General features: G+C 37.8%; 4 protein-coding genes across 7 annotated transcripts; all 4 read left to right on the top strand.

Annotated features, from left to right (window-relative positions):
• Nucleotides 1–120: 120 nt before the first annotated feature.
• Nucleotides 121–3198, top strand: cox6a1 (cytochrome c oxidase subunit 6A1). Its single transcript, XM_079382255.1, has 3 exons — nucleotides 121–326; nucleotides 658–800; nucleotides 2728–3198. The coding sequence occupies exons 1-3, from the start codon at nucleotides 149–151 to the stop codon at nucleotides 2815–2817; spliced, it is 411 nt and encodes a 136-aa protein (XP_079238381.1). The 5' UTR covers nucleotides 121–148; the 3' UTR covers nucleotides 2818–3198.
• A 117-nt stretch (nucleotides 3199–3315) lies between these two features.
• On the top strand, nucleotides 3316–13020 carry hps4 (HPS4 biogenesis of lysosomal organelles complex 3 subunit 2). 3 transcript variants are annotated; one of them, XM_079382267.1, is made up of 13 exons: nucleotides 3316–3625; nucleotides 5928–5969; nucleotides 6265–6349; nucleotides 6518–6661; nucleotides 6851–6958; nucleotides 7780–7896; nucleotides 8094–8188; nucleotides 8311–8350; nucleotides 8919–9052; nucleotides 9937–10696; nucleotides 11866–11992; nucleotides 12118–12229; nucleotides 12415–13020. In XM_079382267.1, the coding sequence occupies exons 2-13, from the start codon at nucleotides 5935–5937 to the stop codon at nucleotides 12584–12586; spliced, it is 1929 nt and encodes a 642-aa protein (XP_079238393.1). In that variant the 5' UTR covers nucleotides 3316–3625; nucleotides 5928–5934; the 3' UTR covers nucleotides 12587–13020. The 3 variants fall into 3 exon arrangements, with proteins under 3 accessions (XP_079238393.1, XP_079238391.1, XP_079238392.1); XM_079382265.1 differs by having other exon boundaries at nucleotides 8311–8383; XM_079382266.1 differs by having other exon boundaries at nucleotides 3400–3625; nucleotides 6286–6349; nucleotides 8311–8383.
• Nucleotides 12553–16420, top strand: LOC306847985 (uncharacterized protein). Its single transcript, XM_079382268.1, has 3 exons — nucleotides 12553–14666; nucleotides 15417–15561; nucleotides 15668–16420. The coding sequence occupies exons 1-3, from the start codon at nucleotides 14243–14245 to the stop codon at nucleotides 16032–16034; spliced, it is 936 nt and encodes a 311-aa protein (XP_079238394.1). The 5' UTR covers nucleotides 12553–14242; the 3' UTR covers nucleotides 16035–16420.
• Nucleotides 16421–17729: 1309 nt separating this feature from the next.
• On the top strand, nucleotides 17730–24474 carry hnf1a (HNF1 homeobox a). Of its 2 annotated transcripts, XM_079382896.1 has the most exons (11): nucleotides 18227–18355; nucleotides 19591–19699; nucleotides 20668–20867; nucleotides 20951–21131; nucleotides 21211–21413; nucleotides 21709–21857; nucleotides 22918–23059; nucleotides 23142–23330; nucleotides 23742–23857; nucleotides 23983–24067; nucleotides 24155–24474. In XM_079382896.1, exons 3-11 carry the CDS (start codon nucleotides 20693–20695, stop codon nucleotides 24283–24285), a joined length of 1371 nt encoding a protein of 456 aa, XP_079239022.1. In that variant the 5' UTR covers nucleotides 18227–18355; nucleotides 19591–19699; nucleotides 20668–20692; the 3' UTR covers nucleotides 24286–24474. The 2 variants fall into 2 exon arrangements, with proteins under 2 accessions (XP_079239021.1, XP_079239022.1); XM_079382895.1 differs by lacking the exon at nucleotides 19591–19699 and having other exon boundaries at nucleotides 17730–18355.
• The last annotated feature ends 419 nt before the right edge of the window (nucleotides 24475–24893 follow it).

Genomic DNA, 24893 nt, shown 5'->3' with positions numbered 1-24893 from the left:
TTTCATTAACTCTGGAACAAAAAGGAGAAATAACCCGGTGATCCTGATGAATCTTTGAGTGAATGGATTGGAAAGATCTGAGTCGCTCATGAATCAAAATCCCTAACACTGTTCTGACAGAGCCGTTGTTGGACCTCCCAGCCACTAGATGGCGGTCGCGTCCATCTCCAGCACCAGCAGCCGCCTTCAAGATTCTTCCGCCGCTGTTGTTCCAGTCTCCACAAAAATGGCCGCGATCGGACGTCTGTCCCAGAACCTCCTTAAGTCCGCTGCGCTGACCCAAACCCGTCAGCTCTCGGCTGCAGCAGCTCACGGCGAACAAGCAGGTCAGTAAACAAGTCTAAATAACCTGAAACAGACTCCGACATAAAAAGACCAACCGTTACGAACAGCCGCTACTCTACGTGTTGACCTTGTGGAAGTGACGCGAATGGCTGATTAATGTTGTTCTGTCGGTGGCATAAATTACAGAATAGCAGTTTGTTCAGACTTTTGTGTAACGTTAATAAGGTTAATTGTATTTTGATAACTACATAGATGAATGAGCTAAACGACTAGCATACGAACGGTTAGTATGACTTCGCTATTATGAAAATATCCACAAGTGTTAAGCAAATTTGTTTATAATATGTCTCTTGCTGATACATGTTAATGCAGCCAAGACCTGGAAGATCCTGTCATTTGTGGTGGCGCTGCCCGGCGTCGCGGTGTGCATGCTGAACATGTACCTCCGGTCTCAACAACACAGCCATGAGCAGCCCGAGTTCGTTCCCTACAGCCACCTGCGCATCCGCAGCAAGGTGAAAACACGCTCTCTTTACACCAAAAACACCTTTAAAGAGGCTGCAGGTTGAGTCTGGTGGGTGTTTTTTGTAAGTTCAGTCTGGCCGTATGCACTTTTGAGTCAGGTTTGTTTTTAAATATAGGAAATATTGAAATTGAAATGTCTATTGGTCTATTGGTCAGCTAAAGCGGAGCAACACATTTGAAAGCCAAGAAACATGATTCATCTCTGCCCCCACCTCCAAATAAAATAAATGTTAGAATTGCTGGTTTATCTGACATTTAAGATCTGTGTGTACTGTAACTGAGACCTTAGAGGGCCTCCAGGAATGAGCCTGTGACCTCACACACCATAACCATATGCAATGCATATATCAGTACAGAGAAAAGTGAATATGTTTCTGGTAATGCTGAGAAATATAGCTAGAAAAATATCTTGAGACTTTTAGATACTACTCAATATAACGGCACTTCAGTGATTACCGTGGTTTGGGATGGGGTAATAAGATTATGCATGTACAGTAATGATTGTTAAAATCCATTTGTTAAGGATAAAAAAATGACAGTATAGTATAGTTATATTGTTAGGGCTCAGTATCGTTCAAAAAATTTCGATACCGGTTCCTGAACGATACTTTTTTTGTTTTCGATACCAATTTTATGAAATCAGTTTTACATTCTCAAGAAAAAACTTGTTTTCAGCTTTTTGACATTTTATAGACTCAAAGCCTCATCTCCTCAGCCACTGCACAAAGGAACAAAATATATCCAGCACAATAAATCAGTGCAAATAATTTTAAGAAAGTTCAAATAGTTTTCAGTTTACACACCGGTTACATTTACACAAGTGCGTGTTCGTTTTAAAACGCATAGCTCAGACAGAATCATCATTTCTATTCATTTATTCTAGGTTGTTAAAGACTTCAAGAAATTGTAAATCTTTATCCACTTTCATAAGTGGGTGTTTTATTTTCTTTCACCATATGTTTTATTGTTATTAAATTATGGTGTACTATGTCTAATTATTTGAACGCATACAAACAACTTAGTTTATTCAAATTTATTCTAAAAATAGCCTTATGAAATGTTTTAGTTTTCCTCAGAAATTCTGAGTTCTGTATCTGGTTTTCAAATTAAGGCATGAAAAATGAATTTAATTTATCTTTAAATGATTGAAAATCAAAGTTTATTTATTTTGGCAAACAAAGGGGGTTTACTATTAAAATTAAAACATGGAAATGTTGTGTGATCATTACTAAAAAAAAACAAAAACAAAAAGTTTTAATTTTAACAGTAGGCTATAGTAGCAGTTCTGGAGATGTTGTTGTTCACGTGTTTATGTCCTCATTTAGTGAGACGGCAGACGCTGAAATCACCGCGAGCGCCACACGCGCTTCAGTCTGTGTGATAAACAAAACGGCGCGATATAGAGAGCAGACTGCTCTGTACGTGATGAGATTAACTCCTTAGGTATCGAAATTTGGTACCGAACGACGAGACGTTTTTCGATACTCGGTGGTATCGAGGCAATTCGGTTGGTGCCTAAAAAGTATCGCACTCGATACCCAGCCCTATATATTGTTTGCATTAATGCCGATTCAAAATATTTAATGTAAGAGCTAAAATGCAGTAAAATGGTAGTTTTAAAAATACATGATTTCTACTTTTGCTGTTATCTTTGTAATTGTTTCATGTATGTGCACACATTTAACAATGCTTAACAGGGATGTGTTTTTTTCCTGTGTATTTTCATATTTTGTGACTTGAAGTACTGTATGACCCACATACTGATACAAAAAAAAATACCTACATATATTTTTACTAAAACTTTTGAATGTATGAAAAATTACTTTTGTGAACATTTCTGTGTAATAATTGAAAAACAAATGTTCATGTTGTTAGTCAAATAATCTCTTTTTCTCTCTTCCCCCACACGTACATCAGCGTTTCCCATGGGGTGACGGCTCCAAGAGTCTCTTCCACAACCCCCACGTCAACGCCCTCCCCGACGGCTACGAGCAGCATGATCATTGAACGCTGTCTGGAGCTCTATCAGAACTCCCCTACAGGGACCAGAAAGCTCTCTGTCTCCCCCTCTCTTTGCCCTGGACCACTCCTCAGTTTTTTTCAGTTTACATGACATCTTTCCAGTATGTTGATCTTACCTCTGTGCTCTCCACACCTAGTGAAACCGTTAACATTTACTTAAGGACCATTGTATCACCTTTACAGCTTAAATGGAAATAAAATAAAAATGCATTCATTAAATTATAAATCATGTCAGAAGTCTCATTTTTTGAAGGGAGTGATTGAAGTCATCAGATCCTGGGATACATTGTGTTTTGCTTGTGTTAAAAGCTGCGTTAGGAGTATAGAAGAGAAATGCATTAAAAGAACACGTTTTTAAAAACTGCTAATGGTTTTATGAAGTCTGTGTATTCTATTCGTAGGTGCATGTGACTTAATATGTAAATATATAATATTGAAATATACATATAAATAAATGTGTATATAATGCTCTCCTAGAAACGCGAGGCTAAAATGGATAACGAAATGCAGTTTGTTCCTCCAAGCTCGCCGTACTGTCAACACTCTCACATGACTTTACTCTTGTGACACATTACTCCTCAAAAACGAAATTTAAAGGCATCATGAAACATGAGGTGGTCTTAGTTTCCGTTTATGCTGAATATATTACTGGCATTTGGTTACTCGTGAATTTTTGAACAGTATTCTCTAAGCGGAAATGAGTATTTAGGGGAGTGTGAGTGGGACTGAGTAACGCAGCTGAAGTTGGATGACATGCGTAAAGTTTGTTTAAACTTCATTCAACCCACCGACGGTGAGTGAAAATAATACCTGTATCGGTTCTTGTTGCACAGACACGAAACATGGAGGACTTGTTTGTCTCCACATCTGCGTGTTCAACCAAGCGCAAACATACGTTGTCTTTATTGGTGTTACTCTTTAGTGCAACAAGTTTTACATAAAGTATTTTAGCCAACTCTATTTACACCTAACGTGAACGTGCACGTCTGCCTCTGTATTTTTTCATTGACGTGTGAATTCGAGAGATTTTCTCACTCAAGTTTCTTATACGAAAATCTTGTAAGGCTTTTGTAGCGATTAGATGTTAAAGTGAAAGCTGTGTTTATTTAAACATTGATTTGATGAGCTCTAAACGACATTGTAAGGAGTAACTGGCATAAAGTTTGCCTTGAAATGTAATTGAGTTATAGAACAAGCATTCCGTTTTAGTAATACTGGAATGAAGTACAAATCCTACAAATGTATAGGTGAAGTAGTTTACACTCTTGCGTGCACATCAAGAAATCAAGAACATGTGACCTTTTGTGTAATGCAGTTACAGCAACATTGCTTTGTTTTCTGTGTATTACTTTCCCAAATAGACTCTGTTATAGTAAACCATAGTTTGTGGTGTGCCAAAGTTAAAGGAATTCATTCAAAAATTAAAATTCCACAAATTTGTAGAAATGTAGCACTACATCACTTGCTCACCAATGGATCCTCTGCAGTAAATGTGTGCTGTCAGAATGAGTCCAAACAGATGATAAAAACATCACAATAATCCACAAGAAATTCACCTGAATCCAGTCCACAAGTCAATATTTTGTGAAGTGAAAAGCTATGTTTTAATAAAGAAACATATAATTAAAGGGATAGGCTAGTTCACCCAAAAATGAAAATTCTGTTATTAATTACTCTCCCTCATGTTGTTCCAAACCCATAAGACCTTCGTTTATCTTTGGAACACAAATTAAGTTATTTTTGATGAAATCTGAGAACTTTCTGACCCTTCATAGACAGCAACGCAAATGACACGTTTGAGGCCCAGAAAAGTAGTAAGAACATTGTTAAAATAGTCCATGTGACAGCAGGTTTTTTTTTTTTTTTTTTACAAAGCTGATAATATTTTTCTGTGCGCAAAGAAAGAAAAAAAAAAAACTTTATTCAACAATTTGTCACCATCTGCTGCCATTGTACCATGACATTTGTTTTCTTTGTGCACAAAAAGTATTCTCTACAACTACTGATGTCACATGGACTATTTTAACGATGTCTATACTACATCTTCGGAACACAAATTAAGATATTTTTGATGAAATCCGAGAGCTCTCTGGCATCCGTGATATTCTCCAAAATGGCGCTAAGTTGACGCAGAGGAGAAGAATTGTTGAATAAAGTCATTATTTCTCTCAGGACCACTATCGTCAAAATGATAGACACTTAGCATACAGTTTGGTTTAGCGGTGTGGTTCTGTTCTGGGCAAAAACGTTCTGCCCATCCATGCAGCCTGTCATGAATGAGCAGGGAGAGCAGCATCAGAACAGAACAAAGCAGATATCAGTAATGTACTTAATGATATTTAAGTGTAACGCATTACTTAAGATAAAGGAGTCTGATTCAAAAATGACTATCAGAAAGCCAAGTCCTGACTCTGGTGAAAGGAGGAGTTGGGGATGGAGGAGGGTAATTTGCTCCTGAGCAAGCAAAAACCATTATTCCTTATTAATTATAAGGAATAATTATAAGACATAATTAAATATCTCTAAAATGTCACTTCTGGCCAAAATGCCAGTCCATAATCCATAATAACACTTCCTCCACTGAAAAAGTCCATCCTATGTTGTCCTCTCACAACAAAGTCCACTGATATATTTGTTTAGAACTGTTTTAGACTGTTTGCACTTGTAAAGAGTGAATATCTATGCTGATATGGAATATAATATTCCTCTCCTAATTCAGACAAGATTACTTTTTCACTGGAGAAAGCAATGTTATGGATAGCGGACTCGTATTTTAGCTGGAAGCAACTATTTAATTTCAAGACACCTTAATGATTTATTTGTTTATTGCAAACACCCAGCTTTTCACTGTTAACTAATGGACTGGAGTTGTGTGGATTACTTATGGATTATTGTTATGTTTTTATCAGTTGTTTGGACTCTCATTTTGACGGCACCCATTCACTGCAGAGGATCCAAATGATGTAATGCTAAATTTCTTCAAATCTGTTCCGAAAAAGAAACAAACTTAACCACATCTTGGATGGCCAGAAACTGAGATAATTTTCACTTTTGGGTGAACTATTCTTTTAAACAGATTGCTTCTCGTTCAACAGATCACCAATGGCTGAGACAGAGACTTTGACTGATTCCAGATGGTAAGAATAATATTTAGTGTGTAAATCTTTCTTTAAACAAAGTGATATCTTGTGGCCTTGTACAACGTGTGTGCCGTTTCCTAAGATGCCCTTTATAAAGGCATCCCTTACAGTATGACCCATCAGTGCAGTCATGGAGTACAGAATTCTCATCGTACAGATATTATCATGCTTAACATCAATGGAAAACACTTATGTATCAATTTTCTCAATTTTAACAGTAATACTGGAAGGCAAGAGGGTTGGCTTAATGGCTAACTTTACTGCTTATGTTTCATCATATTTCCGAATGCAGCTTCTTCTTCCTGTACGATAGTTCAAAGGTGCAAGAGGAGGGTGACCTGACTAGAGATGGGATTTACTACTTCTCTCCTGAGGATGTAAGACATACATCCTGTTTATATTGATATAATTAGTAAAGAAAATGATTTATATTTTGTTTAAAGGATGAAGAAGCAACTGCACCTTCCAAACCACTATTATAACACAGCTGTTTTAAAAGACGACCTTGATAATAATTATGCATGATGGTGTGTGTGCTGTTGAAGACACCAATAGATCAACAAGAGCTGCTTTGTGGCCAGCTGGCCGGTGTGTGTCGTTGTGTGTCTGAGCTGTCCTCATCTCCTGTACGTCTCCTTCGCCTGCGCAAAAGCAAATATGCAGTCCGCATGAAGGATAACTTTCTTTGGGTAAGAGAATATTTTGTCTTTGGGTAATGACATTATTAAACCTGTTACAAAATCGAATGTCTTGGTGCTTACTACCTCCTGACTTAAACAGAGCCAAGGTTTTGGAACAGAGCAATGCAAACTTGGTTTCTGTGTGCTTTTATGGTGGTTTTACAACTCTTTTGAATGGGATCTTTCTCTGGTTTCCAGGCATTAAGTTGTGTGGTTGACATTCCTGATGTGAGTGTGTGTGACTTACTCGATCACCTGATTGCCCTCTTCTGTTTCTACAATGGACCAGTGCGTCAGAGCTACCAGGTGCAACATCACAGTCTACAGTTATGTGTTCTATCCACTGATCATGACATTGATTTAACAAGAATATATTTGTTTAAGGTTTGGGGTCAGTAACTTTCTTTTTGTGTGTGTGTGTGTGTGTGTGTGTGTGTGTGGAAAAATGAACACCTTTATTTAGCAGTGCATTCAAAAAGTGTCAGTATTTAGTATGTTACAAAATATTTCTATTTCAAATAAATGCTATTATTTTGAAAATTAACTTCCATCAAAACGTCCTGACAAAAAATGTATCATGGCCTCCACAAAAATATTTCATTAAATGTTTCTTGATCACCAAATCAGTATATTATAGTGATTTCTGAAGGGTCATGTGACACTCAGGACTGGCTGTTGATGCTGAGAATTCAGCTTTGGCATCTATATTAAAATGGCAGAGATATTTCAAATTGCTATAATATTTTGCAAATTACTGTTTTGTCGTATTTAAAAAAAAAAAGTACATATTCATTTTTATTGGGTTTTATTTCATTGTAATAATGTAAGTTATTACGTTTATTTGTTTTTATCTATTTTGCTACTTAATGGTAAACAAAACAAAATTGAGAAATATTGCATTGACAGCTAGCTAAAATAAAATGTTCAAGGTTTTTAAAATATTTTCATTTAAAGCTGAAATGTTTTTATGGTTTTCCTTTTTAAATATAGTAACCCTGCTTCATTCAACAGTACAAAGTCTTATTACAGACCTCAAACTTTTGAACAATATTTTATATCTATTAAATGTTAATACCATATCAGACAACTTCCACATATATGTTGTGTTTTGCTGCACTTAAACACAGTTGTACAGTAAAGAAGAGTTGGCTCTACGATGGGCCAGATATCTCTGTCACCTGCAGGGCGGCTCCACTGAGCTGCACAACATCTTCAGCTGCTTGAGGACCATTGACTCCACACATGTAAGTATGAGTGGATTTATTCTAAAGAGATGTTAAACTTACTGTGCTTATTACGTTAACAGTGTGTCACAAGACATTTCAAATTCATTCGGTCAGTACTGCAACAGCAAGCCCTAAGTAAAGCATCCTGTCTTTGTTCATTGTGAATCATTTTCACAAACCTGTTTGTGAATGGTCACTTCTCCTCACTGCATCAGATTGATCCTCTGCTGCTGCTGAAGGCTGCCCTCATTCTTCAGGCATGTCAGCGATGTCCTCTGGTCTTGGCAGGCTGTATCCTTTATAGGGGCAGGTGAGCTTTCACTGCAGAAGACAATCTGTTTACGATAATTCATAATCATATTTATTCCAAATATTGATTGTGTATCCGTAAATGGCTAAAGCAATTTAGATTGATATTTCTCTGTTGTACAGGGTGGTTAGTACTCAGATGCCGCCTGGGCTGACAATGAAGGTGATGGTGTATGAGACACAAACGTACAGTCAGGTAGAAACAAGTCTCGCAGGACCACGGTGCTACATACTAGTTAGACATAAGATAAACGTACAACAAAGCAAGTATAAGAAAAAAAAAAAAAAAGAGCATCTGACTATACATATACGATAACTACTATACCTAGTTGCCTAGACATACACAAACTGAAATTTATACATCATCTGAAAGCTGGATAAATAATCTTTGTTAGGATAGGACAATATTTGGCCAAGATACAACTATTTGAAAATCTGGACTCTGAGGATGCCAAAAAATCTAAATATGGAGAAAATCACCTTTAAAGTTATTCAAAAATTAAGTTTTGATATATTTACAGTAGGAAATTTACAAAATATCTTCATGGAACATGATCTTTACTTAATATTCTAATGATTTTGGGCATAAAAGAAAAATAAACCAATTTGACCCATACAATGTATTTTTGGCTATTGCTACAAATATACCCCAGCGACTTAAGACTGGTTTTGTGGGGTGTGTGTGTGTGTATGTATATATCCTTGTGTATTTTTCTTATTTCTCGTTACAGGATTTCAAGGTGACGGCCAATGGCCTGAGCTCATCGGTGGGCTCACCATCCTCTTTCACAGCTACCACACAGGTATTCCTGATGCCCACTGAACTGCACATGCTCCGCTGCCCCCCAGTGGATAGAGCATGCAGGTACAAATCAAGAAGTGTATGCATTAAAGGGATAGTTCACCCAAAAAAGAAAATTCTGTCATTAATTACTCACCATGTCTTTCCAAACCTGTAAGACCTTCAGAAAATGCTGAGTAAAGTCATTATTTTTGTTTTCTTTGCACACAAAACGTATTCTCGTAGCCTCGTAAAAATTACGGTTAAACCACTGATGTCACATGGACTATTTTAACAATGTTACTACCTTTCTGGGCCTTGAACAGTCGTGTTGCTGTATATGCATGGACAGAAAGCTCTTGGATTTCACCAAAAATACCTTGTGTTCCACAGTTGAAGGAAGGTCTTATGGGTTTGGAATTACATGAGGTAGAGTAATTAATGACAGAATTTTTAATTTTGGGTGAACTATCCCTTTAATAAATATTTGCATTTTGTAGTTATACGTACACACACTATACTGTATAAAAGTTTGGGATTGATAAGATTTTTTAAATGTTTTTAAAATAAGTATATTATATTCACTAAGGCTGCATTTATAAAATGTAATTTAAATGTAATTTATTCCTGTAATGGCAATGTTGCTATTACACCAGGCTTTCAGTGTCAAATGATCCTTCCAATCATTCCAATATGCTGATTTCATGCTCAAGAAACATTTATTATTATTATTATTGCTGAAAACAATAGTGCTGCTTAATATTTTTGTGAAAACTGTGATACATTTTTCTAGGATTCTTTGATGATCATTTGTAACGTTATAAATGTCTTTGCTGTCAATTTTGATCAAACCAAAGTGTCCTTGCTGAATAAAAGTATTGATTTTTTTTTTTTAAATCTTACTGACTCCAAACCTTTAAACAGTGGTATCTTTACATATTCATTGGTATTTATATATATTCTCTTAGGTCTCACTGCAATCAACCTCCCTGCCAACCCAGCAAGTCCCGCCTCTTGTCGCGCACTTTATCCGACACCCCAACCACAGATACTGACTCTTCAAGTTTGGATCCCACACAATGTCCCCCAATATCCTATCAGACGATGCTGTCTTCTCCTCGCTCCTCACTCTCTGATGAACTGTGTTTCAGCCCTTCTCCCTCACGGGTTAACACTCCCATTCACTCCAATCTCATGAACCAATTAGAGTATTTCACTCCTGACTCACATGACCACAGCACTTTTAACGGGACTAACTTGTGTGCGGTGGAAGAAAGTTTGGCAGGCCTGAACATAAAGCAGGATATAGATGCAAACTCAGGGTCAGAAACCAAAAGCGAGGGTTTAAATTCAGATCAGGACATTCAGAGTGAAGAAATCAAAGCCCTCACTAATGGGTATGAGCAGTCGAACTGTCTTGACAGCCACTCTGACCTTGACAACCAGATTAAAAGTGAAGAAAATAATCTAGATGCTAACAATCATGTGACCAATAAAAATGGAGAATTCCAAGGAGAAACAGAGGAAGAGGCAAAAACAAAGAGCAAGCAAGTCAATAGAAAACTCAAGGAGAAATATGAACCCACAAACACCCCCTCATCATATGAGACCCTAGCAGACACCTCTCTAGAGCCATCAGTATTATACCAGCATAGAGTAAGAGGTTTGGTGTTGGCCCTGCTGGTGGAGCCTGAGTTCAACACAGACCCCACCGCCAGAGAGGAAGTGGTGAGAAAAATGAGTTTGTCTGATTAAAATATATCATACATATTTAAGGAACACTTAACAAAAAAGTATTTGCTGAAAATGTATTCACCCTCTGGTCATCCAAGATGTAGATGAGTTTGTTTCTTCATCAGAACAGAACAAATTTGGAGAAATTCAGCATTAGATCACTTGTATCTTCTGTAAGTGAATGGGTGCCATCAGAATGAGAGTCCAAACAGCTGATAAAACATCGCAATAATCTACAAGTAATCCACACGACACCAGTCCCTCAAAACAAAGCCATCCTTAAATCATCTTTTTTAATTTTAAACCACTGCTTTTGGGCAAAATACCAGTCTATTATCCATAACAACTCCTCCAGAGTAAAAGTCCATCCCCTGTTGTCTTCTCACATCAAAGTCCACTGTCATATGGAATCTAGAGTGGTGTGGATTATTTTGATCTTTTTTATAGCAGCTGTTTGGACTCCCATTCTGATGGCACCCATTCACTGCAGAGGATCCTGGATGGCCTGAAGGTCAGTAAATATTCAGCATTTTTTCATTCTTTGGGGTGAATTATTTTAAATGAATGAATTTTAATGAGTGTGTGAACCCCCAATATATAGTTTGCGTCAGTAAGAGTTTTTAAAAAGAACTTTAACTATTCAACTATTAACTATAAGAAATTTTAACTATTTTTGATGCAATATGCATCCTTGGTGAACATAAAAATGAGACACTTAAAGGAATACTTCACCCAAAAATGAAATTCTTTCATTAATTACTCACCCTCATGTTGTTCCAAACCTGTAAGACCTTCGCTCATCTTCGGAACACAAATTAAGATATTTTGATGAAATCCGAGAGCTTTCTGACCCTGCATAGACAGCAACACAACTACCAGCTCTTCAAGGCCCAAAAAGGTAGTAAGGACATTGTTTAAATAGTCCATGTGACATCAGTGGTTCCACCGTAACATTATGAAGCTACGAGAATACTTTTTGTGCCTAAAGAAAACAAAAATAATGACTTTACTCAGCATTTTCTGAAGGTCTTACGGCTTTGGAAAGACATGGTGAGTAATTAATGACAGAATTTTCTTTTTGGGGTGAACTATCCCTTTAAAAGAATTACAAATCCCAAGAGCTGGTTCTTCTGTTATAAAAGTATTCTCTACTACAACTGCAGCAACACAGCAGCTTGGCATCATTAAACGGGCTTGAGGCTCACTTGAGAAATACCTCACCTGGGACACCAGGCCCACCTGGGCCCTACACCTTTGCTCACTATGACTGCATTCAAAACACTCTGACTAGTAAGTCATGTTTCATATAAACATTATAAAATCTTAGTCATTTCAGTCAAAATGGTAACAGACACAAGTGATTTTGTATTTTATTTGTTCTTGAAATAGCTTGTGACTTTTAATTTGTTGTGTAGCTAATGTATGTGGGCGCACCGCTGGACCCCAGGATCAGGCCTTTGTGAAGGCCACTAAGCTGGTCCATTCACATTTCTCACACTTAGACACACTACAGGAGGCCATTGTCAGGTTAGAGTGTGTGCATGAATGCCTGTTCAGCCGTTTTCATCATTTAATGTTTATTTTGACAATGTTTCACATGTATTTTCTATTTGATTAATTTGTTAATCATCTCTGTATGTGAACAGTTCAAAAGTGTTAATAATTTAAGCACATTTCAGTTATAAGCATTGTGTTTATGTCCTGAATTACAGGAACGCTAGCTCGGCAGTGTATGGAACCCGTAGCACAGCTCAGGAGACCTATTTTCTCCAGCAGGGAACACCTGTCAGAAACTCTGGAAGCCCTGATCCTCAGGATAGTGCCTTCTCACTACCCAGAAAAGCCCGTCAGCGGCTCCTTAAACATGGAGTTAACCTGCTTTAGCTGGGCTCTTTTTTTAAAGATTTCAATTCCTGTTATATCGCTTTTATTTCATAGATATTCCCCATATTTATACTAAATATGTCTCTCGTACTACTCAGAATGTAATTAATGCTTTTTGTTTATATAATAGGCTGCTGTTTGTTCATTTTGTAATTAAAACTAGAGGCTGAAATTGATAATATACTTTCATTCCAAGTAATACTAAAATAGAGAGGAAGTGTCTTCATCCTGAGAGACAGCTTCTGCTGTAGCCCTTTGCTGTTTTAATGAAATAGAGAACGGAGGCTTTAAAAAATGGCTGAGACCATTCAGTGTTACTGTTAAAGGTAGATGTGTATAGCTGTTGAAAGTGTCCCCTTTTTTTAAACGGAACAAAATTGTGCGTGGGTGTTAATGTGTTAATAAATGTCCTTTAGTAAACCTGTTTGAGATTCTGTCAGGGTTTAAATATATGAAATAATCGCACATGCTCAAATATTTAGAGAGTGGCTGAAAAAGTATTTGGATACCTAAAAGAATAGTTCACCCAAAAATGAATATTCTGCAATCATTCACTCACCTCAGGTCATTTTAAACCCCTAAGACTTTCTTTTATTGTGGCAACACAAATGAAGATATTTTTAATATTCTCATTATTCTCCCAAAGCTTTCAAAAATAATGATTGTATGTGCTTGACACACAAGAACTTCAACGTTTTGGTGTAATGGGCTTTCCTTAGAGGGACAGAAAAATCTTAGGTTTTATTAAAAAATACTTAATTTGTTTTTTGGAAGAAGAACTAAAGTCTAATGGGTTTGGATTGACATGAGGGTGAGTAAATGATAACAGATTGCTGGGTGAACTAACCCTTTAAATATTTACACATTCTTTTTAGACAAATTATTTCAGAAAAATGTTATTGTAAATGATAAAACACTAGATATATCATTCAATATATAGACATTTAAACACTTTTTGGTTGTCAAACATTCACCATAAATGTGAGCTACACCTGCAGTTCTCTGATAGGACCTGTGTGAACTTTAGGAGAACTGACTTCATACATCCAGTAAAAAAAAAATCACACTGAAACCTTCAAAATGAACTTAAATTAACTTCAAAAGTGAAGTTAATTGTGAGAAAAGCTACTTAGTTGATTGTTTGTTATCTATGTAATTAAATTCATACATTTGTATTAGTATAAATTGCAAAGTGTATCTTAAAGTGTCCAAATACTACTTAGGGCCAGTGTATGTGCACCCAGGTGAATGGTTTCTATATCCCAGATTACCTCTCTGTTGGTTGTGGAGCTATTGTCAGGATAGGGCAGTTTGGCAAAGTTTTATGCTTCCCTTGGCGAAAGTTGTTTCTCTTGCAAATGAGCAGCTCGTTCGTGATGGTGCAGATATTCTGTAATGAGGGTCATTAGGAGTGAGAATAAGAATGGCCTGGACTGGCAGGGCTCTGGGCGCCTCATTATGCAGACACATTTAAAAGGTCGATGGGGGTGCGAATGGCTGCTTAAGGGTCCCAAACAAAACCAGGGGGAGGAGATTCCACAAGAAGCCAGAATACAAATTCCACAGAAGTAACTGCGTTTATTGTCAGAGCAGGAGAATTTACCCTCTCATTCGTGTAGTGGAGATCCCGAGACGAGCATCTCCGGAGCGCGATATATGTGGATATTTGAAATGGCCACGGTTACGCGCACACGAGTTTCACTGCTGGTCCTCGCTTTCATGACTATTGCTATAGGAGTACAGTGCCGATCGCTTCGTACACAGCTTCGCAAGGTGACTTCATTTCAAGGAGAGCGTAAAATCCGTATCGGACACGTCCAGAGACGGAGCCGTCGCGAACCAGGATCCGAGCACGACCAGTGCGCCCTCCTGAGCGCCCCTTGGACGGAGAGCACAACTCCGCTTGGTGACTGGGGCCAGATGTACCGTCTGAAGATATTATCGACGATGAGTGATGCTCCACGTCGTGCTGTTTTCCCAGAACAACACCTCTTCAGATTCGTCAGACGGGTGTATCGCTGTTGTCAAATGGGCTACCACTGTGGAAGTGTCAAAGGCATACAAGGCGGAAAAGTTGGGGGTAAGTAGCTCTCCGTTCCGAAACCTTGTTGAAAAAGTGATGCTGGTCCTCAGCATGGGACGCTGGTGTTCCCATCAGCCTTAGCTTTCAAGACTGTAAGTCAACTAGCTGTACCAGTCGTTTTGCTAATAAACCGTACATTTAATTAGGACAATTAAGTACTAAAGCAGCCAAGAGAAGTGAGGTTCTAAATGAAATCAGCGTTATTCAAATTTAGTAATCTAAGTTACGCTTTCGAAGTTGGAACAGAAGTAGCGTTGTGTAACATAACAACAGCAGCGCCCGAGCGAATTTATTTTCTGGGGAAAAAAAAGGCACTTTGTTAAAACCAAGCTATATTGGTTTGTTGGACTTAGCTGGTTCAAGATGGTCTCCCAGCCTGGTCGAGCTAGTGTTAGTCTGGTAACCAGCTTCGTCTGGTTTCAACAGTCTGTTTTTTTTTTAGTATGGAGAGTTTTCGACAAAAAAGTCCTGTAATTAAAAAGTTGCATACAACAGCACGAATATATCTAAAAAAATGATGAATGGTGTTTTGTTCAAAATATATTTATTGGCAGAGACATTAAAAGACTGTTTAGCTTTGCTAAGAGGAACCTGAACAGACATGCAACTTGAAGATTTCTGTCAAAATTCACTTGAAAAGCTAGACCAGCATAAACCTAAATCATGAATCTGGCAATTCACGATTTTACAGGTATATTTATGCGACAGCAGTATCTCTAATCATGTTTCCTTCTCTTACTTGTCAAGACTACAACATTGAGTTTCTGCTCGGAGAGGATGTGCTGTCAGCACCGTTGGAGAAAGCAGAAGTTCATTTTCACTTTTCAAACCCCCAACACCTGAAAATCCAACCCGTGCTGCCCTCACTGGAGAAACGAGGGTTCCCTACTAGGTGAGACAGAGGAAGTTGATAGATGAAGTGAGAATGCTGTTAGCACAGTTCTCCTGGAAATTAATCTTCTGAAGAAAAATGCTCACTATTTTCTCTTTCTCTGCAGGTACAGAGTCTGGTTGAGAGATGGTGTCGTAGAGCTGAGAGTGGATCTGCTTGCCCTCTTCCAGGCCCTGCAGCTGGTCATCGGAGGAGCAAGCAGAGGTCCAAGCATGATGGAAATGCATCGGGTGAGGGGCTTGACCAGACCAGGGGTCGTTGTCCAAAAGAAAAGACCCCCGTCCCTTCAAGACACAGTGCCTGTAGAGTGGGGGGAGGTGAATGAGGGCAGGAATGGTTTGGGCCCCCTGCAGCCCACTTTAGAGCTGGGGCTGGCATTACACTGCATCTTATTAGATAATATCGCACGACCCTGTCAAGATTATGGTCTACATCTAGAACATGCACCCTTCATTGCTCTGACGTACAGATAGCAAGACACATTCAGCTGTACTAAACAGTGTTTTAGCAAATACATTTGGAAACTGCTTCAGTATCCAGCCAAACACTGTCAGTCCCTAGCGCTCCTTTGTGGCCATAAAATCTCTGTCCATTCAGTCCACAAACACCTGGTGTGAATGTTCCCTGGATGGTTCGCTGTTTTTTAAGAATTGCTAATGATTCCCATTGTTCTGTGACAATGGTGCTTCAGTAGAAGCTTACTGTGATTCAGAGTGGCCGGTGTTATATGGAACACTATGCACTTCAGCATGTAAATTGAATTTATTAACTTATGGGTGTTATTTGTGAGGAAAAGGTAAAGTAAATGTAAATAGTGTATAGTTACAGTTCTATATATTAAAACTTTTTTTGCATTGTATATACGTGTCCAATAGTTTGTTTCTCTCTGTTCCTGTGGCCAGTTTTTATTTTCTTCTCAAATATTTGAGACATTTTATGTCAATAAGGTGTTTTAAATTAAATCGATTTAAATATGAGATCTCTCACATACTGAACATGAAGCATTTTCAGTGCTGATTGATAATTCAAGACAAAAAAAAAAAGTTTCAGAATGTATGTTGAGCGTCCAACACTTGTCAAGTACTCAAATATTAACATTAGGTCAAGCAATGCACATAATTTGCCAAATCCTGGTCGGACATGTTAGGAACTTATACCGTTCAAAATGTTGTAGTCAGTAAGATTTTGCTAGTTTTATTCAGAAACATTCGTTAGATTGATCAAATTAACAGCAAAGACATAATGTTACTAAATATTTCTAGTTCAAATAAATGCTGAAAAAGAATCCTGAAAAAAATGATCAGGGTTTCCAAAACTACACAAAAGACAGTTTAATGAATAGCCTTGTCTCATTTCTAACACGTCCTACTTTGTGATTGCTTGTGCATTTTAAACTTTAATTTTGAGAAATGCATGACGGCAGTTTCATATGAATACAATTATTTGCAAATGGAGTGAAAAACGGGGACACTGTCCATTACATGTGAATACAAGTTAGATTGGGATATTCAAAGAGGCAGGAAGTGGGAAGTCTTTATCAAAACCTCAGCCTCTGATGTCACATGAACAGACACAGATGTATAATCTCATTGGAACAGCTCAAACATTAAAAAAATGCCTTGGTCTGCATATCTTTACTCAATAATACACAATTATGTGTGGTGTGCTCTACAGGATCCGCTACACACTGCATTTTGTTCATTTTATTAATTGACATTTTCAGGCCTAGAAATCTTTAAAATCATTACAAAATGTGAATAAATGAAAAAAATAATAATAAAACATAAAAATAAATTACATTTAAATTTAAGAAATTTTAATTCACTTTTAGGCCCCCTGGTTGAGATCCACTGGCATATATTTCACTTTCAATAAATAAAGATATTGTTTCACTCTTTGTTACGATTATCACGGCAATATTTTTTATGCTAGATTTTCATAGTTCAAAATTGAATGCCAGAGTTTGGAACATGGATAAAACAAATTTTTCATGAAAAAGACAAACAAGATGACAGTGTGAGTGGTGAAGGTGTTTATAGAGTCCATTTTCACTGAATAGATAGACTCTACACTTTGGCCTCAACACAGGCCGGGGCTAAAGTTCACCGAGAGAGGGAGAGAAAGAGAGAGAGAGCGACAGAGTAAGGGAGGAGGGGATGAAGGGAAAAGCAAGTAGCAAAAAAATCACATTTCAAAGCAAAAGGACAACAGGTGTCTAGACTTAATACAGGAGCAGAAACAGAAGAACACTGGAAAGTGAAGAGAAGAAAAGGATGAAGAAAATGAAAACAAGCTGTTCATGCGAAAAACAGACTACTGAACTCTAAGTCTGAGACTGAGGTGAATATTGAACGTGTGCGAGATTGTTTTGCTGTGTGTGTACATCTGTTTGCACACAAGGAGTGTGTTGGTAATTGCTTCAGTGACACGGACATAGCTTCTGTGAGCAAATTATAGACAAAACACAGTCGCTTAAACACCTCCAAACGTGAAAGATGGAGGGAGGAGAGGGGAGGAGAGCAGTAGGAGAACGAAGAGGCCAGCTGTCGGCCTTACAGGAGCAGCTGGTGTGGTCTCTACTGGGATCAGGGCTGTCAAAAGAGCTGCTGATCCAGGCCATGGGAGATCTGGAGCGAGAACGGGCCTCGGCCGGTGCCGAGAGGATGGATCGGGCCGATGGCGAGAGCTCGGAGGAGGGAGACATGGACAATCCACCTCCTATCTTCCATGACCTGGAGAGGCTGCCGCCGGAGGAGGCTGCGAGGCAGAGAGCTGAAGTGGACCAGCTGTTGCAGTAAGTGTCCTAGTGTCTTCTGCTCAATCAATCCAAACTTCATCCAAAACACACAATCAGAAGTGTCTAATATGACTTTAGTGCATCGAATGTTGTTGTTCTAAAGAAACATCATCTAAAATCCACCACTGGCATCTTCTCAACTTCCTATTTCACTCCACAAATTCTTGATTAAACCTTCTTTTCTCTGGCTCATCTCAGGTCTTCTTTCTTCTATTCCTTTTCTTTTGCTTCCTTTCTCCTCTAGTGCTCTGCTTCTGAACTGATGGGGTGAATATAAAGGAGGTTCCACCTTTTTTAGTTACTAATTACCCACCCTATTCATTATTCTCTGGCCATTTCAAACTTTTTAATAAATGAGCTACATCGACTGGTTAAAATTAACAGAGTGACACGCTCTGTCCATCACTCTGTGTGTGTGTGTGTGTGTGTGTGTGTGTGTGCGTGTGTGTGTGTACACATTACTGTGGTGATATTGTAAAGATAGTGCAGTTGTGAGGGGAGTTTTGTTTTCTAAATGTTTGGCTCTTTGAATAGAGATAAAAATGGAATTGTAATGTACTTTATTTAGACCTCAAAAGGAATTTGTGAGTGATATGCATGCATTACTGTTGGATATGTTTGTGTGTTAGTAAGGCTTTGTGCGCTTGTGTTGAATTCAAGAGGGTTATTTGCAATCTCTTTTACTGGACTTTGGCCCCATGTCTCTTGCCTTATCTTACAGTGCAAACATTGAACCCTCTCTCTACCTCTGTATTATCTATCCTTTCTCTTCCCCCTCACCCTTCTCCCAAAACGTTTTTTTAAATAGCCGTAATATATTTAATCAAGATAAATTAAAAAATGTATATTAAGTTTAGTTAGGAAAAATTAGGTCTTTTCAGGAAACTATGGTACTATGTGTTTGTCTACTGATATGATTACCAGAATGCTGTGCTTTCACACTTTTATTTATTACATAAAATATGTTTATCTCTTATATATTTTTGTAACAATCTATAATAATGTATTAATATATTGTTTAATTTCAATATCAGCCACTTTGCAGTCTAACCATCAAGATTACATTTTAAATGATTCATTTATTCTCCCCAAAAAGGGCAAAACCATAAAGAGACATCAGAAAATTAAGTTATTTCTAGTTTCCATCTTATTGGGACACAAATAATACAACTTGATCATTTTTTTTTCAAAACATGACTTTTAATTTTGATTTTAATGTTTGTATCCCACAGGATACATTGCCAGTTTGGAGGTATAAATAACTGAAAACAGAACACTTGTTTATCAATGCTTGTTACGACATGGTTGTAATTCCTGAACGCTTTGGAATACAGACCTAAGGTTGGTCTCTCTTTTTAAAGACACATAGCAGATTATTGCTGAAGTGAAAGCATTTAAAAAAACACAAAAGTATAAAAAAGTTATAGAAGTTTACAATAAAGATAATGTAGTATACTATTTTTATTTTATTTTATATAAAATATGTATTTTATAAATTATGTTGAACTCTAAAATTTCTATGAAATCAACGCCATATGACTAACCAAGTTGTGTTCCAAATTTGAAGTTGATATCACAACAATTGTGGTTCCTGTGAGATTTAGTTTGGGCACTATACCAAAAATAACCACTGGGTTACACCCAAACTCTATTGATTTTTTAAAATGCAGTTTTAAATGCTTCCTGTGAGCGAAAAAAAAAAAAATGTTGAAAAAGGTCACCTCATCTAAATATTCACAACAAACACCCTTTCAAACACCCCCTTGCTGATTTGCTGCTTTAGAAGCATTTCTTATTATTACCAATGTTTAAGACAGTTAATATTTTTTGTTGAACTTTTTTTACAAGATATTTTGATTAATAGAAAAAAAAAAAAAAAAAAAACCCAGCATTTATTTAAAGTAGTCATTTGGTAACATTATAAATACCTTTACCATTATGTCTGATCAATTTAATGCATCCGATTCCTTTCTGAATAAAATTTATAATTTCTTTTTTTTTTTTTACTAAATCCTACCCCATTTTGAATATTGTATATATGAATTTACTTACTGTGACATAGGTGAAACAAATATAGCATATTTTACAAAGCCATAACCACATATTTTGGTTCAAAAGCACCTGGAAAATCATGGAAAAATATGACTCTTGAAATGCAATTAATTAAAGGAAATTCTCAAACTCAAACGGTACAATTTCCTGAGAATTATTCAGTAATAAGCATCATGTTCTTCGCATGATTTCATAAGAACTTGTTTGGAAATATTCAGAAATGTCTATTAATATATTAATGTATTGGTGTGTGTTAGAGAGGATCCTTGGCATGTGGCTAAAATGATAAAAAGCTATATGCAGCAGCACAACCTACCACAGAGAGAGGTGGTGGAGTCCACCGGCCTCAATCAATCCCATCTCTCCCAGCACCTCAACAAGGGCACACCCATGAAGAATCAAAAGCGAGCTGCTCTGTACAGCTGGTACGTCAAGAAAAAGGCAGAGATCAACCAGCGTGAGTATGACCATTTCTTATATCTCTATTTTAATGCATATTTAAGAATTACACTAATGAATCTCTCACCCTGATCAATGCAGAGTTCACCAATGCCAGTCGAGGTGTCATGTCAGGAGAGGAATCTGGGGAAGATGTGAGAAAGGGACGGAGGAATCGATTCAAATGGGGCCCAGCCTCCCAACAAATCCTGTTCCAGGCTTATGAACGACAGAAAAACCCCAGTAAGGAGGAGAGGGAGGGACTGGTGGAGGAGTGCAACAGGTAAGGAGTGAACTGTGTACCAACTCAAAAAGTTTTTAAAGGCATGACATAATACCTGTTGAATGTATACATGTTTTAGAGCAGAGTGTCTTCAGAGGGGAGTTTCTCCATCTCAGCTGGCTGGCCTAGGCTCTAATTTGGTCACAGAGGTTCGTGTATACAATTGGTTCGCAAATCGGCGTAAAGAGGAGGCATTTCGCCACAAACTGGCACTGGACGTGCCCTACAGTAGCCAATCAGCTCCCTCCACAGGCCAGACACTACCATCCAGTCCCTCACCAGGTACAATGTCAATCAGGCTAATACCTAACCCCAGGGGCGCCGTAAGGGGGGTGTGGGGAGGTTAGGACGATTCTAAGGGCCCGACGACGGAGGCGATTTTTACCGAGCGGGACCCCCAGAACAAGATTACGATTTCTATCGAAGGGGAATCCCCCCGCACCCCATATGAAATAACATATGAAATGCATATGAAATAACCTTTTTAATGGCAATAGGTTGCATGGTTTTAATTCCTCTTCCTAGATTTCTCCCTCATTTTGGCCTGTTTTACCCACCTTTCTCTTTTGTTAATAAGTTCTGAAGTACAGCCAGCCAGTGGTTTGTGAGAGTCTGGGCATAGTGAGAAGCTCCAGTGGTGAAGACAGAGGTGGCGGCGGTAGTCTAACCAGTCCAGTCCAACTAGAACCCAGTCATACACTCCTGGATACACACCATCACAAACCAGTGAGATTACACTACTTTACACACATCATCATTTAAAGTGATCACTGACTGATTGCTTTTATCTCACAATAACAGTAAGAAGGTCTAAATAAAGTTATTAATTTAAACCTAGGCAGTGGTTATTTGCACTGTGTGTAAATAGCGATAGAATAAAAATATGGCAGTATTTTCTGCTATTTATGCTACTTATTGCAAATAGTGGCAAATATCTGAATCTCAGTATTGTAGTACATTATAAAACAGCATGCAATAATAACGTACTGAGTGTAAATTATCATTTTTATTAGAATTATTAAATGGATGCTGCCTTATTGGGACAATAAACCCCTCCCTACACCTACCTTAACCCTACCCGACAATATATTTTCAACTTTTCAACTTTCATTTTTATTGAAATGAAATGCCTTTCTGATGTGATAAGAAATGGGAAAAGGGAGAAGAGCGAGTTTGGCAAAAGGCAGATTCGAACTCGGGTTGCTTGCGTCGTAAATAATTATCATCTAGTTAGAGCAAATAACCTCTTCCAACAGGGCGGGTTAACATTAAGTGACTTACAGTAAAAAAATACAGTATTGTCTGTTTTGCTGTATTTAACCAAAGAAAAAACTAACAAATGGAATAACAGAATCCTTGCATTGTTTAGTTTCTGAATGAATCTGTGTTTGGCTTATGTGAATGATTCAATAACCCATTCATAACATCTATTTGTTTTAGAATGAATTAGTTTTTGTTTTTAATAAACCGAATGACTAACTCGACAAGACACTGACTTGCCGCCACCTAGTGGCAGTTTGTCACATTTAAAAGCACCATTTTTTTTTTTTTCATCGTTTCTTATTTCTAAGCCTCTCTCAAAAGAAGATATTTCACAGACCCGTTTTTGTCCACACAGTGAAAGTGGGGTCCAAAACAAAACTGGACTCCACCGAATTAAATTTTTATGGACAAAAAACACTGAGATTTTTAAATCTTCGACAGTGTTAAAATGTTTCCATTTGCTATACATTAAGGTAAATGTAACCTGAAACCTGACAGGCAAAGTTTCCATTTTCTCTCTTAGGTATCTGGCGGTGGCTCCTTACCTCCCGTCAGTACTCTCACTTCCCTGCATGGACTGTCAGGATCCTCTGCTGCCCATCCAGGACTAATCATGACCTCCCTACCAAGTGTAATGAGTCTGGGGGACTCCTCACTTCTCATAGGTACAGTGCATATAGTGATCTGCATTAAGAGTTTAACAACAACACACTGCTAATTAATACTAAAATGTGTCTTTTACTGTAGGCTTGACGTCCTCTCAACCACAGACGGTCCCTGTCATCAATAACGTAGGGGGAGGCTTTACTACCCTTCAGCCAATCTCTTTTCAGCAGCAGTTTCACACCTCACCTCAGCAACCAATAGCACAGCAGCTTCAGAGTCACATTTGCCCAAGCTCCTTCATGGCAACAATGACACAGTTACCATGCCACAGTATGTACTTAATTAGTAGTCTGAGTAATTAATTAAGTTGTGCATCAAAACAAGCATCACTATATAGTAACTACAGTAGCCTTAAAACATTAGACAAATGTAAGTAACATTTTTAGAAAAAAAAAACATTCCTTGAAACAATGTATAAATATTGTTTTTGCCCTAACGATTTGAGAACATTTTTAAAGACCAGATAACTTTGAGCAAACATTCTACTAACATTACTTGAAGAATGTCTTCATAACTTTGAAAGAACATTAGCCTACAAGTTAGCTGGCTAGACCGAACACTTTATACTAGCATGGCAGCAGTGCGTTTTAAATGGACAAGCACCATACAAAGACCTAGTTCGTCTCATTTCAGAGATGTAGTGTAGACCAAAATTCTTCTTTAATACTGCATGTGTTTTAGTGTACAGCAAGGCAGACCTGAGCTCTTACCACTCCTCCAGTCTCCTGTCCCAGGCTATGGTCATCGCAGACAGCAACAGCATCGGAACACTGACTAACCTCACAGCAGTTCGACAGGCATGAACCGAACACAAACTCATCACACTGACATGATTACATTTCACATCATTTTCAGACTATATAATCGGTTTGTGAATCTACAGAAAGTCTTTAAAATACTCTATCATTTTCCTCGCCATCAGATTCTCACCTCAGATCCAGAGGGTCACTCAGACAGTCCCATTGAAGAGGAGTCTTTACATCTGCAGTCCACTTCACCAGAGCCAGGTACAAACCCTTGCAGACCATGCAGTGCTTAATCTAGCCATATTCAGATGTTTCTGTTATAAAACATCTGTTTAATTACATTCCCAGTGTCTTCTGGCAGTTTGGAGCTCTATCCTCAGACACAGACGAGTGAAACCCACCCTTCTCACCTGCTCTCCTCTCCACCAGGAGATATAGACCCTTACATCCCTACACAGATGGTCTCTACTGCACAATAGCTGCAGCTACTGAAGGAAATACCACTGAGAGCTGGTGTAACTCTTTAAAATACATTGGAGAGCAAAATGAAATAAAACGAGCAGTCCTTCTAAAAACAAACAAACTGCCACATTGCTACCTGCTGCCTACCAACACTGAGGAAGAAGAAAAACGTTAAACTCCACAAAATTATTAAAACCTTTAAATTATGCTCCATAAAAGAACTGAGTTCAATTTGAAATGGAATCTTATGTAAACAATGCATATAATTCAAGTTTTAGATTGCAAATTGTGTGACTGCAATAAATTACTTTAAAAATATAAATGTCATCGTTCTTGATTTCTGTGTCTAGTCAGGCTGTAAGACTGATTAAAATGAATTAAAAGTTTCGAAAAATACCTTCTAGTAAAATGGAAAAATAATCATACTTCATTGATGTTTTAGAGGGGAGTTATCGCATGAAAACCTGTTTCTGGCTAATTTAGAGTCTTCTCTAAATTTTGCAGCCAACTGTTACTATACAATGAATGCCATAAAAATATACAAACACCAAGAACAGCATTTACAGGATAATAGACCTTTGTTACTTTAGTCACCATATTGAATTTTACGCAGGATGAAAACAAG

Source organism: Barbus barbus (assembly GCF_936440315.1).
Source record: "Barbus barbus genome assembly, chromosome: 28".
NCBI lineage: Eukaryota > Metazoa > Chordata > Actinopteri > Cypriniformes > Cyprinidae > Barbus > Barbus barbus.
This window is presented reverse-complemented; position numbering and strand designations above follow the sequence as displayed.

Excerpts from the sequence above, each read along its gene's own strand:
- cox6a1 (XM_079382255.1), top strand. The coding sequence starts at position 149 with ATGGCGGTCGCGTCCATCTCCAGCACCAGCAGCCGCCTTCAAGATTCT. Across the intron at positions 327-657 it reads AGCTCACGGCGAACAAGCAG|CCAAGACCTGGAAGATCCTG; the intron begins GTCAGTAAACAA and ends ATGTTAATGCAG. Across the intron at positions 801-2,727 it reads ACCTGCGCATCCGCAGCAAG|CGTTTCCCATGGGGTGACGG; the intron begins GTGAAAACACGC and ends CACGTACATCAG.
- hps4 (XM_079382265.1), top strand. The coding sequence starts at position 5,935 with ATGGCTGAGACAGAGACTTTGACTGATTCCAGATG. Across the intron at positions 5,970-6,264 it reads ACTTTGACTGATTCCAGATG|CTTCTTCTTCCTGTACGATA; the intron begins GTAAGAATAATA and ends TTCCGAATGCAG. Across the intron at positions 11,993-12,117 it reads CATTCAAAACACTCTGACTA|CTAATGTATGTGGGCGCACC; the intron begins GTAAGTCATGTT and ends TTTGTTGTGTAG.
- LOC306847985 (XM_079382268.1), top strand. The coding sequence starts at position 14,243 with ATGTGGATATTTGAAATGGCCACGGTTACGCGCACACGAGTTTCACTG. Across the intron at positions 14,667-15,416 it reads ACAAGGCGGAAAAGTTGGGG|ACTACAACATTGAGTTTCTG; the intron begins GTAAGTAGCTCT and ends TTACTTGTCAAG. Across the intron at positions 15,562-15,667 it reads AAACGAGGGTTCCCTACTAG|GTACAGAGTCTGGTTGAGAG; the intron begins GTGAGACAGAGG and ends CTTTCTCTGCAG.
- hnf1a (XM_079382895.1), top strand. The coding sequence starts at position 18,057 with ATGGAGGGAGGAGAGGGGAGGAGAGCAGTAGGAGAACGAAGAGGCCAG. Across the intron at positions 20,868-20,950 it reads AAAGGCAGAGATCAACCAGC|AGTTCACCAATGCCAGTCGA; the intron begins GTGAGTATGACC and ends TGATCAATGCAG. Across the intron at positions 21,132-21,210 it reads CTGGTGGAGGAGTGCAACAG|AGCAGAGTGTCTTCAGAGGG; the intron begins GTAAGGAGTGAA and ends TACATGTTTTAG.